At 30.5% G+C, this 15941-nt stretch overlaps 1 protein-coding gene across 4 annotated transcripts in view; it reads left to right on the forward strand.

Moving 5' to 3' along the window:
• The first annotated feature begins 3381 nt into the window (after window positions 1–3381).
• Window positions 3382–15941, forward strand: part of LOC143222814 (transcriptional adapter 2-beta-like) — a 41958-nt gene continuing 29398 nt past the window's right edge. For all 4 annotated transcript variants that reach the window (XR_013012512.1, XR_013012511.1, XM_076449879.1 and 1 more), the window contains exons 1-8: window positions 3382–3485; window positions 3582–3679; window positions 4738–4797; window positions 6217–6317; window positions 7909–7949; window positions 8734–8784; window positions 10440–10496; window positions 11190–11275. Coding sequence is in view for 2 of the 4 variants with exons in the window: in XM_076449879.1 (XP_076305994.1) it covers window positions 3437–3485; window positions 3582–3679; window positions 4738–4797; window positions 6217–6317; window positions 7909–7949; window positions 8734–8784; window positions 10440–10496; window positions 11190–11275 (543 nt within the window). In the remaining 2 variants the exon portion in view is untranslated. The remainder of the gene's footprint in view (window positions 3486–3581; window positions 3680–4737; window positions 4798–6216; window positions 6318–7908; window positions 7950–8733; window positions 8785–10439; window positions 10497–11189; window positions 11276–15941) is intronic.

A 15941-nucleotide genomic window follows, 5' to 3' on the forward strand; every position in this document is an offset into this window, starting at 1 on the left:
TAACGAGATCATGCAACAGTGTTATTGTTTGTCAACGGATAGGCAAAGTTAACTGGAGAAGTAAACTTGTGGCAACTTTCTTCAAATTTGTATTTGCACCACCCTAAAGTATTGATGTATTGAGTTCACAATTCAGTCTGAGGTCTGTCTACGTACAAGGAATGACAAAATACATAAGGAACTCTTATTTTTATCTTTTTAAATTTTTATCACATATGCCTGGATTGCCACAGTTATAGTATCCACACAGGTGAAAAAGCAGAGCGCGTTGAACTGCATATCGAAATCACGGTACGAACCTCGTATTTTCCTACTCGTAGCCCAGCTAACTACTATAGCACGATCAGCATAAGAAATAGAGAAACTACGGTTGTAATTACGTGTACAGTAATAGAAAAGCGTAGAAAAGGTATAGCCGAACCAATTTACCCATAAAGTAAATACGAGTAAGTTACATCCTTAATTGATTCTATAAATAGGACGATGAACAAATAAGGAGAAGCTATATAGTCCTTACGAATGCAAAATGTCATATAGGTTTTAGTTTAAAGCTACACAATATATTTACAGCCCATCTGTGTTTCAAGCACAAGGGGAATCAAACCTCTGACTTTAGTGTTATAAATCTGTGAACTTACTGTTGACCCACTGAGAAACAAGAATTTACTGTTCTGAGCAGTATTAAAGACAAAAATGACCATTCATTAAAAGCTGGTTACAGTACAGCAACAGTGATAATATCATGAACCACGTTAATGGTTCATAATAGGGATCGCTCATTTGTTCCTCTTCATTGTAATTTAGTATTGTTCCGCCTGCCTACAGCACAAACTTTAGTAATTTGCTAATTCTATCCCTATCAGTATCATCGAAATAAATAAGTAAAAGACAAAACCCATGCACTGGCCATTAAAATACTCCACTTTTAACAAAGGACCAGTTTGCTGGACTTCATAAATATCAACTTTTTCGCTTTCTTCAATCCAACCATTTAAATTACAATTAACTGTCTTTAAACAACCCTTAACAACACGATTTTCTCAGTTAATCTGTTGTGCTACAACTTATCAAACACCTTTTGAAAAAGCTATGTACATCAAGCCCACCTTCTTTCCATCTTTCAGGTAGCAAATAGTCTTTTAGAAATAACAGGTTACTAATGCATTATTTCCTATTATAAATCCATGTTTAATAATGTCACATTTCATTAAATAACTCCGTAAAGCTTTTTCCGTTAAAGTTATTAGAAATTTTCCTAGTAGAAAAGGAACACTTGCAAGCCTATAAGTTCCGGGCTGTTCTATCACTTCCTTTGAAATATAAGAGTAACATTAGTACTCTTTAATCCGTGGAGCTCCCTGGTGGCACAGCGGTATGCCTTTGGATATACAACGCTAGAAACCGAATTTCGATACTCGTGGTGGGCAGAGCACAGATGACCCATTGTGTAGTTTTGTGCTTAATTACAAACAAACAATCAATCAGTCGGTGAGAGCTTTCCCACTGTATACCGAATTAGCAAAATGAAATGGCTCATATATTTGATCTTTTTCTTTTTTAAACCCTCAAGAAAATCTTGTCTGGACCTAGTGCCTTATCAATTTTTAATCTTTCAAGTATTCTAGTTGCCACACTGTAATTAATGTTTATATGATCCAGGTCAATGCCAATATTTCCCATATAATAATTTGGTGCGCTATAATCGTAAGTCAAATCCAACCAGTTAGTCAGATAAGAGAAAACCAAGAGTTGGTAGGAGATGCTGTTAATAGCTACCTTTTTTATAATCTACAGGATCTCAGTTCCGTAGTTTTTGGAATACACATGGTTCGTGAACATCCTTTAGTTGGTTTGCAGAAAGGTTTCTTAGTTACGCAAATTCCCCCAGTGGCACAGCGGCTGTCTGTGAACATACAACGCTAGAAACCGGATTTCGATATCCATGGTGGGCAGAGCACAGATAGACCATTGTGTAGCTTTATACTTTGAACAAACAGGCAAACAAACAATTATGTGGAAAAAAGTGTTTGCAGTTCCTGAATTGAACCTAACACTTGAAATCTTAAAATTTTAGCTATATAAACAAGAACAATATATGTAAATTAAGAGGAAAACTCTATGTTATATGGATTTGGGGTTAAACTGGAAAATGTATTCTACAGTTGGGAGTTTTCCTTGAGTTGAAAATAGCGATCTGCCTGTTGGCTATTCTACAAAAGAGGATCACTTGCTGGAACTTTCTTACCACAGAAGATTAGGGAAAGAATTGAAAATAAATCCATTATTAAAGATCTGGAGTCGGTGACCTGGAGAGTACTCAAACTTTGCACACAAAACATTTCAATTTCTAATATAAATTGCTCCTACGCATCTGTACGAACTTATATATTTATTACTTACAGTCACGAACATGATATGAGGCTAATATTGACGAATATCTTACCCAACTTTATAAATAAACAACAAGAACAAAACCTTTACTCACAATATTAGGCGAATCCATCACATTAAAATGTGGAAGTTTAATTGTATGGTTAGTATTAACATGACGGCAATTTCATTTTTGTGTGCTTATTTTATTTCGAAAAATTCATATATTGATCTAATCTATCAATTTTGTATATCAAAATAAGCTATTCTAGTTCGTTCTGATGTGGTTTGTATCCATGAAACAATTAGCTAAAACGCTTTTAAAATGATAATTGATAATTTTGGCGTTCGTTATTAAACTTCTTCATTTTATATATCATGCAACATAATATAGCAATTGTTTTAATTTGAATTACTCAAGTTATAAAAATAATAACGTTTGTCTGAGGCTTACACTGTGATAGTGCTTTATTATTCAGCGACAATCTATCTTCTTGACCATATAATATTTATTGTTCAGGTACTCTTTAAGGGTGCTGAACTGTTTAATTGAAGCTCGGGTGTTATTATCTTGTTTCTTTATTTAGAAAATTAATAGATTCATAACAGTTTGTGTTTTCTTACAGCAAAACCACATCGGACTAAGTACTGTGTTTATGGATGGAAATTGCTCTCCTGATTTTAGCATTGCAAATCGGAAGACTTACCGCTATTCTACGGGGAGACCAGTCATAATTGTTACATTTTTATGACTGATATAATTTGTAATAGAAAAAAAAATCAAACTAAAAGAATTTGTCGAGGAATGTGTTTTAAACCAGTTATTTAAATTACTTTTAATAGAATTTTAATAGTTGTGAGATTTATTAACATTGCTTTAATTATTCAAAGATATACTGTAATATGACTCAAGTATGATTTTATTGCTGTGGTTAATCTGCACGATCACACGCAATTTCCTTTAAGTTATACAACAGCTTCCTCATACAGATTCTGCAGAAAATGTACGGTTATGTTCGTGTAGAAACCGCTCTCTCAACGCCGTGAAGGGAGTTGTGGGAAATTTATGACGTCATCAGGCGTTGGTGTTGGACAAAGAAAGATGGCTGGTAGTGGTACGTATGAAGTTTTGTAAAAATATCATGGACTTAGTTATATTTGCTTTCAGCAATTAATTAGTGCGTTAAACATCTTGTTGATTATATTATCAGGGTCAGTTGCTGACTATCAGTGTAATTACTGCCAAGAAGAAATCACGGAAATAAGAGTGAAATGTAGCCAGTGCCAAGACTTTGACCTCTGCTTACAGGCAAGTGGCATTAAACGAATAACGGTCGTTTAATTTTGTTATTTCTTCACTTTGAATATACCTGTACATTACCGACGTTTAAGTGTATTCTTTGATGTAAGAAATCTAAGAAAATATTTGTTTTTGCCAAACTTTCTTGAAGTATACATATACGTAATTTTTTGAGCTTTGAAAATACTGTCACGAGCGTATTTTCACACAACGTCACTTGCAGATATAGTATTAGGCTTATTCTTAACTCTTGGTGAAAATACAAACGCCGCCTAACGGTCAAAGTGAAAAAAACTTTTATTTTTCTCTTAAGAATCATTTGAATCTTTTAAGCTGAGCATGCGCATCGTAATGGTTTGCTTGGAATGATAAATCGACAAATCAGCTGCGTATTCTAATTGTATTAAATTTTTCCCTCCAATTTTTAAATTGATAACAGAATGTATGATTTAAAAATGCTTTTACCTGTGTACAAATGCGAAGTTTTTGAGAACAGTTGTTTATATATTCTGTAATCCCTATTTGCTTTCAGTAGGTGTAATTTTTATCATAATATGAAGATGCCCAAACTTAAGTTATGTAATTACTTATTTCATTCTTATGGAAACTGGTTAACATTGCCTGTTATTGTTAATTTATTAGTAGTCAGAGAATGTGTTTAAAAGCAGTATTTTCTGATCATGCATTCAGAGTATTTGAAATATCAAACTCTTGAAAGCTTAGTTATCTTGGTATACCTAGGCTACAGAAGCTATATTAAGCTTATTATGTTGTTTAAATAACATATTGAAATTAACAAAAATATTAATAATGATTTAGTAATCATATCATTTGTCTTAAGAGTAATAAAGTGCTACCTGTGATAAATTGTAGCTAGTGATTTCTAGAGAACTTGATCTTCTACAGTATTTCTTATTTTCTGTCTGAAGTAAGAAACTTGATTATAAAACATTTGTGTGTTCTGAAAATTGTGCATAAGGCTCAGTTTTATCTAAATATTTAACATAATTGAAATAATTACATTATAGTGATTTGCAAGTTTTTTCATGTGTTTATTACACTTACAGTGTTTTTCATGTGGAGTAGAGATAGGTCAACACAAAAATAAACATGGATATGAACTCATTGTAAGTATAGTAATAGTTATTAATTATTAAGAGAAAATTACAAATTAGCAAATTCTAAAAAAGATTTACAATTCTTATCTTTCTGATTCATAAACTATGAAATAACTTTATTTCAGTAATTAATTGGTAAATGTTTTTTTAAATATATATTTTTAGATATCAACAAGTGTGTATGTTTCTAAAACATAGCTGTTTCTTCTAGTGTTTGAAAATGAAGAAAATACAGTTTGAAAACTAATATGAAAGTTAACTTGTTTTTAAGATTAAGTGTTTATATCTATCTTTTCTTCTACTGCATTGAAACCTGTTATCAGAAGAAATTTAGGAATTTACATTTCCTATATTAAAAACTTTAAAGAAATCTTTTATAAATACTGTCATTTAATTTCTAATATTATTAAGTTATATTAAAAAATTAACTAAATATGGTATAAATTTTCATAATTTTAAATTTAGCAACATGCTAGTCAAGGTTCAAGCTTAACAACTCATGGTTTATGTTTAACAAAAGGTTGATATAGTTGATCTGAATTTGTGTTATTCTGAACGTGTTTCCAGACTAATACAGGTATTTGATAACGCATTGACAGTTGACAGTTTTAGCTCATTTGAAAATGTTTTCTCTGTGAATTTGCTATAAAAACTTTTTTTTAGTAGTAGTAGTAGTAGTAGTAGTTTAAGTATGACAATCAAAGTTTTATCTCATAATTTGTTTATGCTGTCATTATTTCTTCTCAGGAAATTGATTTACAAAAAATCAGATTCTTTTTTTTTTCCTCCTGAGTAATGGCTTAAGTCTCCAAGTTGGAGTTTTGTGCTTATTAAACAATATTGTAATCAATTGCATGCACAATGTATCAGTCTCATTGCCGTTGGAATCACACTTCTGTTACACTGAAAAATGTTTCTCTTTGAAAAAGGTGGAATGCAATTTTTACAAAACCAGGGAAAGATTTCTAGGTAAAATTGAGTGCAGAAAAAGTGTATATTAGTGATTTTGGTTGTGTCCATAATTTACTAAATTTACAAAAGATAAGTAAATGAGAGTATGAATTTGATGCCACTTTTTGTTTATGCTGAAGAATTCTGTTTTTGTTTGAATGTATATTAAACACAGAAAATGTTTATATGCTATTCTATATAAAACACTGAAATATATACATATAGAAACATATTGAGGTGAATTTAAAATAGTTTGCCATAGTCTGTAAATATAAACATTTTAACTTTTTAGTATTTGTTTAAATTTTTATTTTTAATGTGAGTGTACCTGTAGTTATAGTATAAATCTTTATGTGATACCAATATATTTGTATTCAAGTGACCAGTTTTAACCATTTCATGCTGTAATATAGCATCATTTCTGAGTAAGTGAATTTGATATAAACTGAATGTAACTGTAATTTTAATGATTTTTAGGACTGTGGAACATTTCTAATATTCCCAACAGCTGGAGCCTGGAAAGCTGTGGATGAATTGTTGTTGTTGGAAGCAGTTGAGCATTATGGTTTTGGCAACTGGTAAGTGATTTTGTTCATCAACTCTAAACAGGCTTGATAGAAATTTAGAGCTGGAAATTAGTAAAATTTTTATGTCATTGAAGAGAAGTTTTTGAAATAGTTTATAAGTATAGGGCTGGCCATTGGACTAAGCCATTATTGAAGAATTAATAATTACTGTAAATTTTGTAATTCTGAATTTACTAAATGTACCTTTAAGAAAACTTCCAAGCTTTTAATGAATTTTACAAGTATGTTTTGCTCATAAAAATCAGAATTTTGGTAAAAATATTTCCACTAAAGATTTATCTCTGAATTTACTTTGGTCAGTCTTGACTCAGGCTTTCATTAGTTTGATTGCAAGGTGATTTTCATTTACAGTTTTCATATTCTATATCAATTGTTTTTCAGTAAAACTTTATATTTTGCCTGCCATTTTTCTACTCTAATGCTTTATGGACTGACCTTATAACCACCACAAAAAATACAAAATAAATTTAATTTGCTCTTTCTTTATTTTAAAAGGACTGCAGATTGTAATAGAAAATTTCAGTTATTAATCTTAAACAGTTTCAGGCTTGTAACAGCTTACATCTGTTTTTATTTAATTTTGTAGCTTTATTATAAAGCTTCATTTTCATAACATTCTGGAAGTAACTAGAAAAAAGAGCAACCAACCTCGGTTCTTATTGTATCCTGTGTAGTAAAGTTGAGGCTACCGTTACTGATTCTATTACCATATCTTGCTCCAAAGTTAAGTTGGAAGAGTACAATATAGCTAACACGAAAAGGCATAATAGATCAGTTAGTGAAGATGTTGTTCAAGTTGAAGAACATTCGGAGGGAGAAAGCAACTTTGGTTGAGCTTAAACCAAAATATGAAATATTGCTTTGGAGACAATAACCATGATATATTTAAACTGCTTGTGATATGACTTTCAGTCCAAAACTTCTGTAGTAAACTGTTATCAGTGGAACTTATTTAGTGATACAAGGATGGATGCTAAAGTCGAAAGGTCCAGACAGTAGAGTAGTAATATTTTGAATCCAAAGTGTGGTTTGATATAACATTATATGTTTTAAAGTTAATAACATCAAGTAGATATTTTTCTATAGTTAATGATATATTTGTGATTTGCAATTATTAGAGATAAATCCAAAGATTTTTATGATGTGACCAAATTAAAGTACAAGATGGTAGTTTTAATACTGAAATATCAAACTGTTTTTATGTAAGTAACAAGAAGGGCAACATGAATGAGCCAAAATTTCTTGAAAGTAAGAGGAGAGATCAAAATATAATTCTGTGGTTTCTAGAAAGTGATTGAAAATTCGTAGTTATTGGTATTTTGTGGAAAGAAAGGTTTGAATAAATGAATGTGAGTCAGGAAAAACTTATCTTTTGATTTTTTATTTTTTTTATTTTTTTTTTAGACAGTGCAGTTGACTTTAAATCTTTTATACCTGAAGCTTGCAGTAACACTAATTTTCTTCAGTTTCTTGTTGAATGATAGATTTGTATATTTTGTTAAACATTTCTAGGATTAAATAATGATCCACATAGTCATAAAGTTATGTTTAGACTCACTAAAATTTGAAATAAATATTCTAGGGAAGGCATAGCTCAGCATTTCAAAGATAGAAGTCTAGAAGGTAAAGCAAAAATATTTATTACTTATATTTTGTTTCATAAATATGATTATTTTCAAATACATGTATTCTCGTTTAGAAAGATTATTCACTTTAAAGATTTTGTATACTAATTTTTTCAGGTAAAAAAAGGGTAAAAATAAGTGAAAGAGGAACAAATACCAAGCAGGTTATTTGGATTTGATAGTGAACATTATTAAAAGATTGTTTTTATGCATATTTTCAGTTTTCTGTTCTGTTCTCTGTTTGTGAACACCTTTTGGTCTTTTGTTACTTGTGTCAACTGTAAAGAATAAATACTTGGTGTTTAGAGAAAGCTTGAGTGAATCAGTATTTGCTATATTTTTGTTCTTTAAATTCATAAACTTACAAAAAAAATATATTTTTTCCATTGTGACAGTCAAATTTTACAGTTTTTTGAAAAAGTTTTAAAATTATTTAAACAGATATCTATTTTTTATATTAAACCTTTATTCAATTTTGAGTTGAACAAGTCTTAAAAAGTAATCTATAATCTAGGTTTATTTTAACTCATATTGTTTATTTACACTTCTAATTGAAATGTTATTACATGACTGTAACTAAATTACATTTTTTAAGTACAATTTTATCATGTTTGTTATGCAATTAATTAATAGGGTAATTTTGTGATTTTCATTAGTATATTAAAACATTACCATACATAAGTTGGATTGTCTTTATGGTTTGAGATATTATCCATAAAGCTGTGATGCAGAACCATTGGCTTGTTAACAATAGGGAAATAATTGTTTTATTTCTATTCTAGATGTCAGAGATCATTATATAGACATGTATATTTATGGAAATATTGGAGAAGGTAAGATAAATGTGTCTTGAAAAGGTAACTCAGAAAATAAAACATTTGTTGCATCAGTTTTCAAATAAAATAAAAGGCTTTTCTGTTGTAATCAAATTTGAAAATTTTGATACTACCTTATTATAAAGGATTTAGTAATTCATATTAATAAAATGTTTACATATTTGAATCAGTGGGCTGTATAATGACCATAGCTGATATAATGTAGCCCTTTCAAATGTGAAATACTCATACACTCAGATATCAGATATGCTCAGATTGAGTATTTAGAACTTCTAAAAAGGAGATATTTATTGTATTTAATGAAACTGAAAAACAAAGGAACTTGGGGAACCAAGACCATTCAGTAAACTATTTACAACAAGTACTGTCAGTAGTGGTAAGCATGGTGTTATATCTTTATAACAAGTGAGAATCCACAAACATAAATTTAGCAAAAGCTATTTTTTATGTGCTCTAGGCAACAGTATGCAACATAATCAAAAAAATATCTCTGTCTGGAAGAGTGACATAGGTCATGTATATGAGGCACTTTCATGACATTTCCAGGAAGAAGACTGCATGAATGGTACTTAACCAGAGATTAATATGGTATCATGTTGTGACACTTGTGAAGTGTATAAAAAAGCTTAATTGTAAGAAACCTCATGCTACTTCTGCTGGTTATTTGTACAATATATGTTGCAGAACTTTCTTGAAAGAATTCACAATCATCACTGGATACTGTGCCAATAGCAAGTTAGAGATCAGAAAGTGGATATATAAAGGTCAAGACCTGCTTACTATAAGAACATTGTTCTGGACCATTTCTACCATACAAAAATAGAAGCTTTGTACAGAAATGAGGCCAAGATGATGCTTCCAGTTTTACATTCCACAAACAACTGGAGAATAAAATGGGTATTCATGTTATTCCATATGAAGACATGTAAGTTGTGTTGCCAAATGTATTGCCTGTGGATTACTGTATGATAGGTTGTTAAAACAAGTACTTGGAAATCATCATTCTAATATACTAGATGAATAGTTGGAGGGAGGGTTGCTGTACTTTGAACATTACAGCATTATGATGAAGCCTTTTGCAATGGAAAGTACACTGCAAGTTGAATGGTTGTCAGACAGAGCATAGCATGACTGGACCTGAGGATATGAACTGTAATGACCTGGTGAGGCTTCAAAATCTATTTAATATAATACATTCAACCCTCTGTGTGAGGATTGACACCACTTGTAAATTGGTTTCAGTACTGTAGGGAGCATAGCACAGATATCCCATTGTGTAGCTTGTGCTTAACAACAAACAAACTCAACCCTTTTTACTTAAACTGTTGTAAAGTTGCTGGTTAAGATATGACTGCAGGATGATATGGCTATGAATCTAGCAAGTATTTACCCTGTACTAGAGAAAATCTTAGTTGTAGGAAATATGTATAAACTAACATTTTTAAATTGTTTATAATCCCATTTTTAATGTACTGATTAAATGTTTTATAAGTTAAGAGAAGTTAAAAATTAACAGATTGATTTTTGTTAAATATTTAAAGAAATAAATAACACATGGATATGATTATAATTGGTTTTAAGTGACAAAAGAATATATTTAATAATTTCCTACGTGCTGAAGTAAAATGTTTGTAATACCATTGGTATCGTAGCATCATGGCCACTCCAGACTCTTCACACAGTTACAGACCAAACATTCTCAAGCAATGGTAAGAAGACATATAAATTCCCTGTTTTAAAATTAAACAAGTTATAGGCTGTTAGTATATTAAAGTATAAAGTAAACTAGATAACTTGTAAAAATGTCTACTCCTAGTTTTGTTTCTATTTTGTGCTTTCTGAAAATCTCAGAATTATAGTCAACCATCTTGTATATAAGTTTAAAATATTTATTTTTCCAAAACTCTGGGAGATGAATTTATGAGAGAAAGAGAAAGTGTGTGTGTGTGTGTGTGTGTGTGTATATATTAATCAAGGAAATGTTCAAGATAGTTAAATGGAACTGTGTTTAAAAATGAACACCACAACCTGAGTAGAAGCCAAGAACTTTCATTATAGTAGTTTAGGAAAACTTTTGATTAGTTTATATTGAAAAGCAAAAACTCTAGATAAATTCCACTTCTGAGTTAAATGTCATTAGTAGCCATTAAAAGTTATGTTGCATTGGATGTGTGTTCATAAATTTGCTTTCCTCTACTGGATCCACAAAAGATTTCGTGGAATCCTTCATGTAATAGAGCACTTTTTAGGAATGTCTTTTTAAATGTTTCAAAATTATCACAAGAATTGATATCAGTGTAGTTTGTAAAATGTTTTTTTTTTTTGTCAGGAGAGAATATAATAAGCTCCATTTTATATGTTGGGCATTTTGCTATTCTTTAATGATATTCTTTATTTATCAGATGAGATTTTGCTACCTCCAGAGGAACTTACACCACAAGAGCAGAAAGAATTAGGATATTTACCAAAGAGAGATGATTTTGAATGGGTAAGATATAAACCAGTTTTAGACATGGATTACTAACTTGTTCAAGAAGTATACTGTTTATCAACTTTAATTTTAAAATTACCTTTGAGGTTCCAGACCCCATTGTTGTTTTAAATACATTTTAATAAACTAGTAAACATAAAAGTTAAGATCAACACAGTTCACCACTGGTACATCTAGGCTTTTCATCCAATAATGAAAATAATTTTCAGAGTCAGCTCTTACCATTCATGTATTTACCAAGCTTTCCCTCACATTTAGTGCATCCATCACATGTTAAAGATACCCATTCTACAGATTAACCACAGTGTTAGAAAAATAAAAACTGTCTTTGTTCAAGGTTACTTCTGTTCTGCTATAATTTATACTTGGGTTCTCTTCTTTGACAGCTCTCACCATTAAGTATAAAAAAATTATGCTTCATCACAATCAATTTCCATAACAGTATTAACTCCCAAACTGCTTTTCTCATCAGTTTCTGACTTACTGTGAACCACTAATGTCTATCTATCATATATGCTTTTCCACCCTGTTTCGAAGAAAAATGTCACTCTTGGAAGGATGTGTGCATTTGTTCATATAGCTGAAGCAACCATAGAAGCTAATAGACATAGCAGAGACAAGTCCTTTGACTTCTCATGTTGATTTAAAATGTAAATTTACACCCTTTCTAATATTGACTAAAATTACAAGATATTGGACAAATGCAGTGATGAAGAAAAAATCTTTGGACGATTGTGACTCAGAATTCATTGTTCTGGAGGAAGTAGAAGAGAGTAACGTGGAGTTGCCAAATTAGAGAATACAGCTCTTGTTGATGCTAGAGCCTCTGGTGATTTTGTGCCAAGTGTTCAGTAACCCTGTTGGTGTCCTGTGCAAAAGTGTTAGGACAAGGGAATATTTGTCATTCTTTGCATTTTATTCTCACAGGATAAGAATAATGATAATTCTTTAGAATTGCCATATAATTGTACCAGGTGAATGTCATAAGGGTTCTGTTTAAATGACCATACTGATTAAATTTAAGGCTGAAGTGTAAATGTGATGGTACCCCATATGGTATTTTAATTATATAGAAAGAAGCTAGCATATGTTACCAGTATATGCTAGAAGAAATCAATTTAATAGTATTCCACAAATAAAACTTGATAAAAACAGTGTTTAATACTGTGTATTAGGTTTGACAGTGTTTGGGAAGCATTTCAAGTACATCATAGATCATAAGACTAAGAGATAAATTTGAAAGTAAGAAAGGCAGAACACCTAAACTCAGTGATACTGATGTTAAGTGTCTTCATTTATGCAGCCTTCAGAACAGAAGACTGCCACTGATTTCACACGTAAGATAAACAACCATATACTAAATGATAGATAAGTCTCAAGATGTGCAGCATCAAGAAGACTGTGAGAATGGGATATTTAGTAGTGTAGTAAAAAAAAACCTTTACTTTCATCTCCAAGTATTGTCAAAAGACTAAAATAGCTAGAAAAGTACAAAAAATTAACTGTTGATGATTGGAAAAGTGTATTAGGGACAGTTGAGTTCATGTTTGCAATATTTGTTTCACAACATTGATTGTCCACCTGATAGAAAAATGTGAAAGATACTTACCTCAATGCATTGCACCTACCATGAAACATGGGTGAGCTAGTGTGATGGTTTTTGTGGGTTTTTCTGCTGAAATGACAGAGATTTTTGCAAAATAGATGGAATAATAAACCAATGCAAGTGCTTTCATATACTGATCCATCAGTCTATCTGGTGGTATCATTGGTAGAGGATTCTATTACCAAGAAGATAATGACTAAACACTCATCCAACCTATGCAGAAATTGCTTGAGTCATTTCAAGTGTTGCAATAAAATGGTATGAGTAGAGAAGTCAGCATATGTTGATAACAGTGCATGAAGGGAAAATGGTAGACAGTGAAAAAGTTTACTTCACCACTAACAAGAAAATTGTTATGCCAGATGCAGTGACTGATTAAAAATAGAATGTGTGGCTGGTAGACAAGTCAAACATGATGATAGGATCAGTGAAAAGTGTATGTATTTACATCAAATGGTATGATAAACTTTTTTGTTTTTTTCCCATTTTGTGAATGTATCCATGATTAATTCATATCACTTGTGCTTAATGAAAATGGAAAAATTTGTGTGTGCAAATTCATGCACATTCATAGTTGCAACATGGTGCACTTGCTCTAGGAATGTTATGGAGCTACTGTGGCTACCCACCATGATTGTAGAAGATCCAATGTAGACTTGAAAGACAGACAGGCTGTGTGTTTCTAATGTTTTTCTGATATATTTACTTTTCTGTAAGGTATATTAGTGCAGTTTTAACTTTGGTTTTATTATGCACCCAGTGGTGGCCAGAAATATTTGAGTAGTTTAAGGGTTAAATATCTAAGTCTGATTTGTGCTAGTTTTTTTTTATCAAGAGAGGACAGTTTCAGAGATCTTAACTTGTTCTTTTATGACAATCTTTCTTCTGAAGGTGTCATTCTAGTAACCTTCCTTCAACCCTGTTGCCACTGGTATCCTTTACTGTGCATATCACAAGGTTTTATTTAGTGTCTTATTTAAAATTTTATTAAACTAAATTTTGTTTATATTATACCAATTAGTATAGCATAAAAGTCTAGCTAATAATCCAAATCTTAATAGTATACAAGTTTTAAGTTTGTAGTTCTACAGGGCAATATTTTAAAAAAATCCTGAATTTGTCCTGTTGTAATTACCCCTTGAAAAAGTAACTTAAATACTGCCAAATTTTGTGAAGATATACGTGCTATATTGAAAGCTAGAAGTATTAAATCTGTAGTGACTTTAAATGAGTACAAAGAGATCATGTGATTGGTCATCCAGACTGAACCTTTGGGAAGGTTAAACCCTTTCCAGTAATTCAGTTTTCTTTATAAGGTAAAAAAAAACCCAAACAAAGTGGTGTCTTGTATTATTGTATTCATTATTTATGTTTACTCTACCATTAGCAACAGAATTACTGTTTGGATGGCTTAAGTGTAATTAACCAGAACACTAAGACTATTTCTATAACACTTTATTCTTGCCAGAATTGTACTTGTAATTACAATATTGATAACCCACATGCATTACTTTCCATTTATTGCAATTAATAGTCATTGCCATTTTATTTGCACAACTCACCAAATAATAATATATGTTTGAAGCATCCTCCTTTTACAACTGACAATACCCAATATTTTAATATCATCAACAAATATAAATAATTTTCTGACCATTCATTTATCTATGTCACTGATATAAATCAAGAACAGTGAATGTTTTAATTGTGAACCCTAAGGTAATCCACTTGTGACAGTAATACAATTTGACCAATTTTATAACAACCTTCTGTCCAACAAGATGTCCCCTAAACCTGTGAGATTAATTTTTAACAAGACATTTATATGGTCAGTTGTGAAATTTTTTCTAAAATTCAGATATTCCAAATCCGCCCAGTAATCTGTTGAAATTGTATGTGTGTGTGTTTATGATCTTTTTTTAGTTAGTGTCCCTAATAACAAAAATGCTATCATCATTGCAATTAATCCTATTGATTACTTGGTTCTCTTTCCACTGTGGGGAAAAAGGTTTTTCATTGCATTGCTTTTTCTCAGATTTTACACTGAATGTTTGTAACAGATAGAAGTATAAAAATCATTAATCTGAGGGACAGTGTGAAGCAAATTATTTTTTATATAGAGAATGACTGAAAAGTTGTAGAGCATTAATATTTTACATTGGATGTGAAGTCTCCAATTTCATTGAATCTTGATAAATCATTAACCCATATGTCCCAACAAGTTGAGCATTAGTTGCCAACTGTCCAAGGTTAACCATAGGAATTATACAAAATAGATGTAATTTTACATAGATTATTCAGAAATTATGGTTGTGAAGAACAAGTTTATTTCCATGTATTCTAGTCATGGAATAACTTTTTCCATTATTTCTAAATGTATGCACTTTGGTTAACTTATTTGAAACATACTTATAGAACTGTATGAATGTTGATTAGATTATATAGAAAGAAGTATTTTTAATTTTGAACACTACATATTTAATGTATGAATGTTGATTAGATTATATAGAAAGAAGTATTTTTAATTTTGAACACTACATATTTAATGTATGAATGTTGATTAGATTATATAGAAAGAAGTATTTTTAATTTTGAACACTACATATTTAATGTATGAATGTTGATTAGATTATATAGAAAGAAGTATTTTTAATTTTGAACACTACATATTTAATGTATGAATGTTGATTAGATTATATAGAAAGAAGTATTTTTAATTTTGAACACTACATATTTAATGTAGAAATACTTATAAAATGGACTTATCTTTCACGTTTTTTGGGGTTTATGATTAGCCATGCCTTGTATATAATTCTGAACATCTGTTACTTCAGTTTAATGAATGGTAGAAATTGTATATGAACAATGCAGAAATAACATCTGCAAATTCATCAGTAATTTACCTTTAGTGTACCTTAAGTAATGAAATGGTGTGAAATAAAATAATTCCTGTACATCTACAAAGTTTTAATATCATAAAATATTTTTTTTAATCTGTATAGATTGGAATGCTTTTCTAGTTGAAGGTGTGACAACTCTGATTTGCAAAATATAAAC

This window comes from Tachypleus tridentatus, chromosome 8 (genome assembly GCF_004210375.1).
Source record: "Tachypleus tridentatus isolate NWPU-2018 chromosome 8, ASM421037v1, whole genome shotgun sequence".
Classification (NCBI taxonomy): domain Eukaryota; kingdom Metazoa; phylum Arthropoda; class Merostomata; order Xiphosura; family Limulidae; genus Tachypleus; species Tachypleus tridentatus.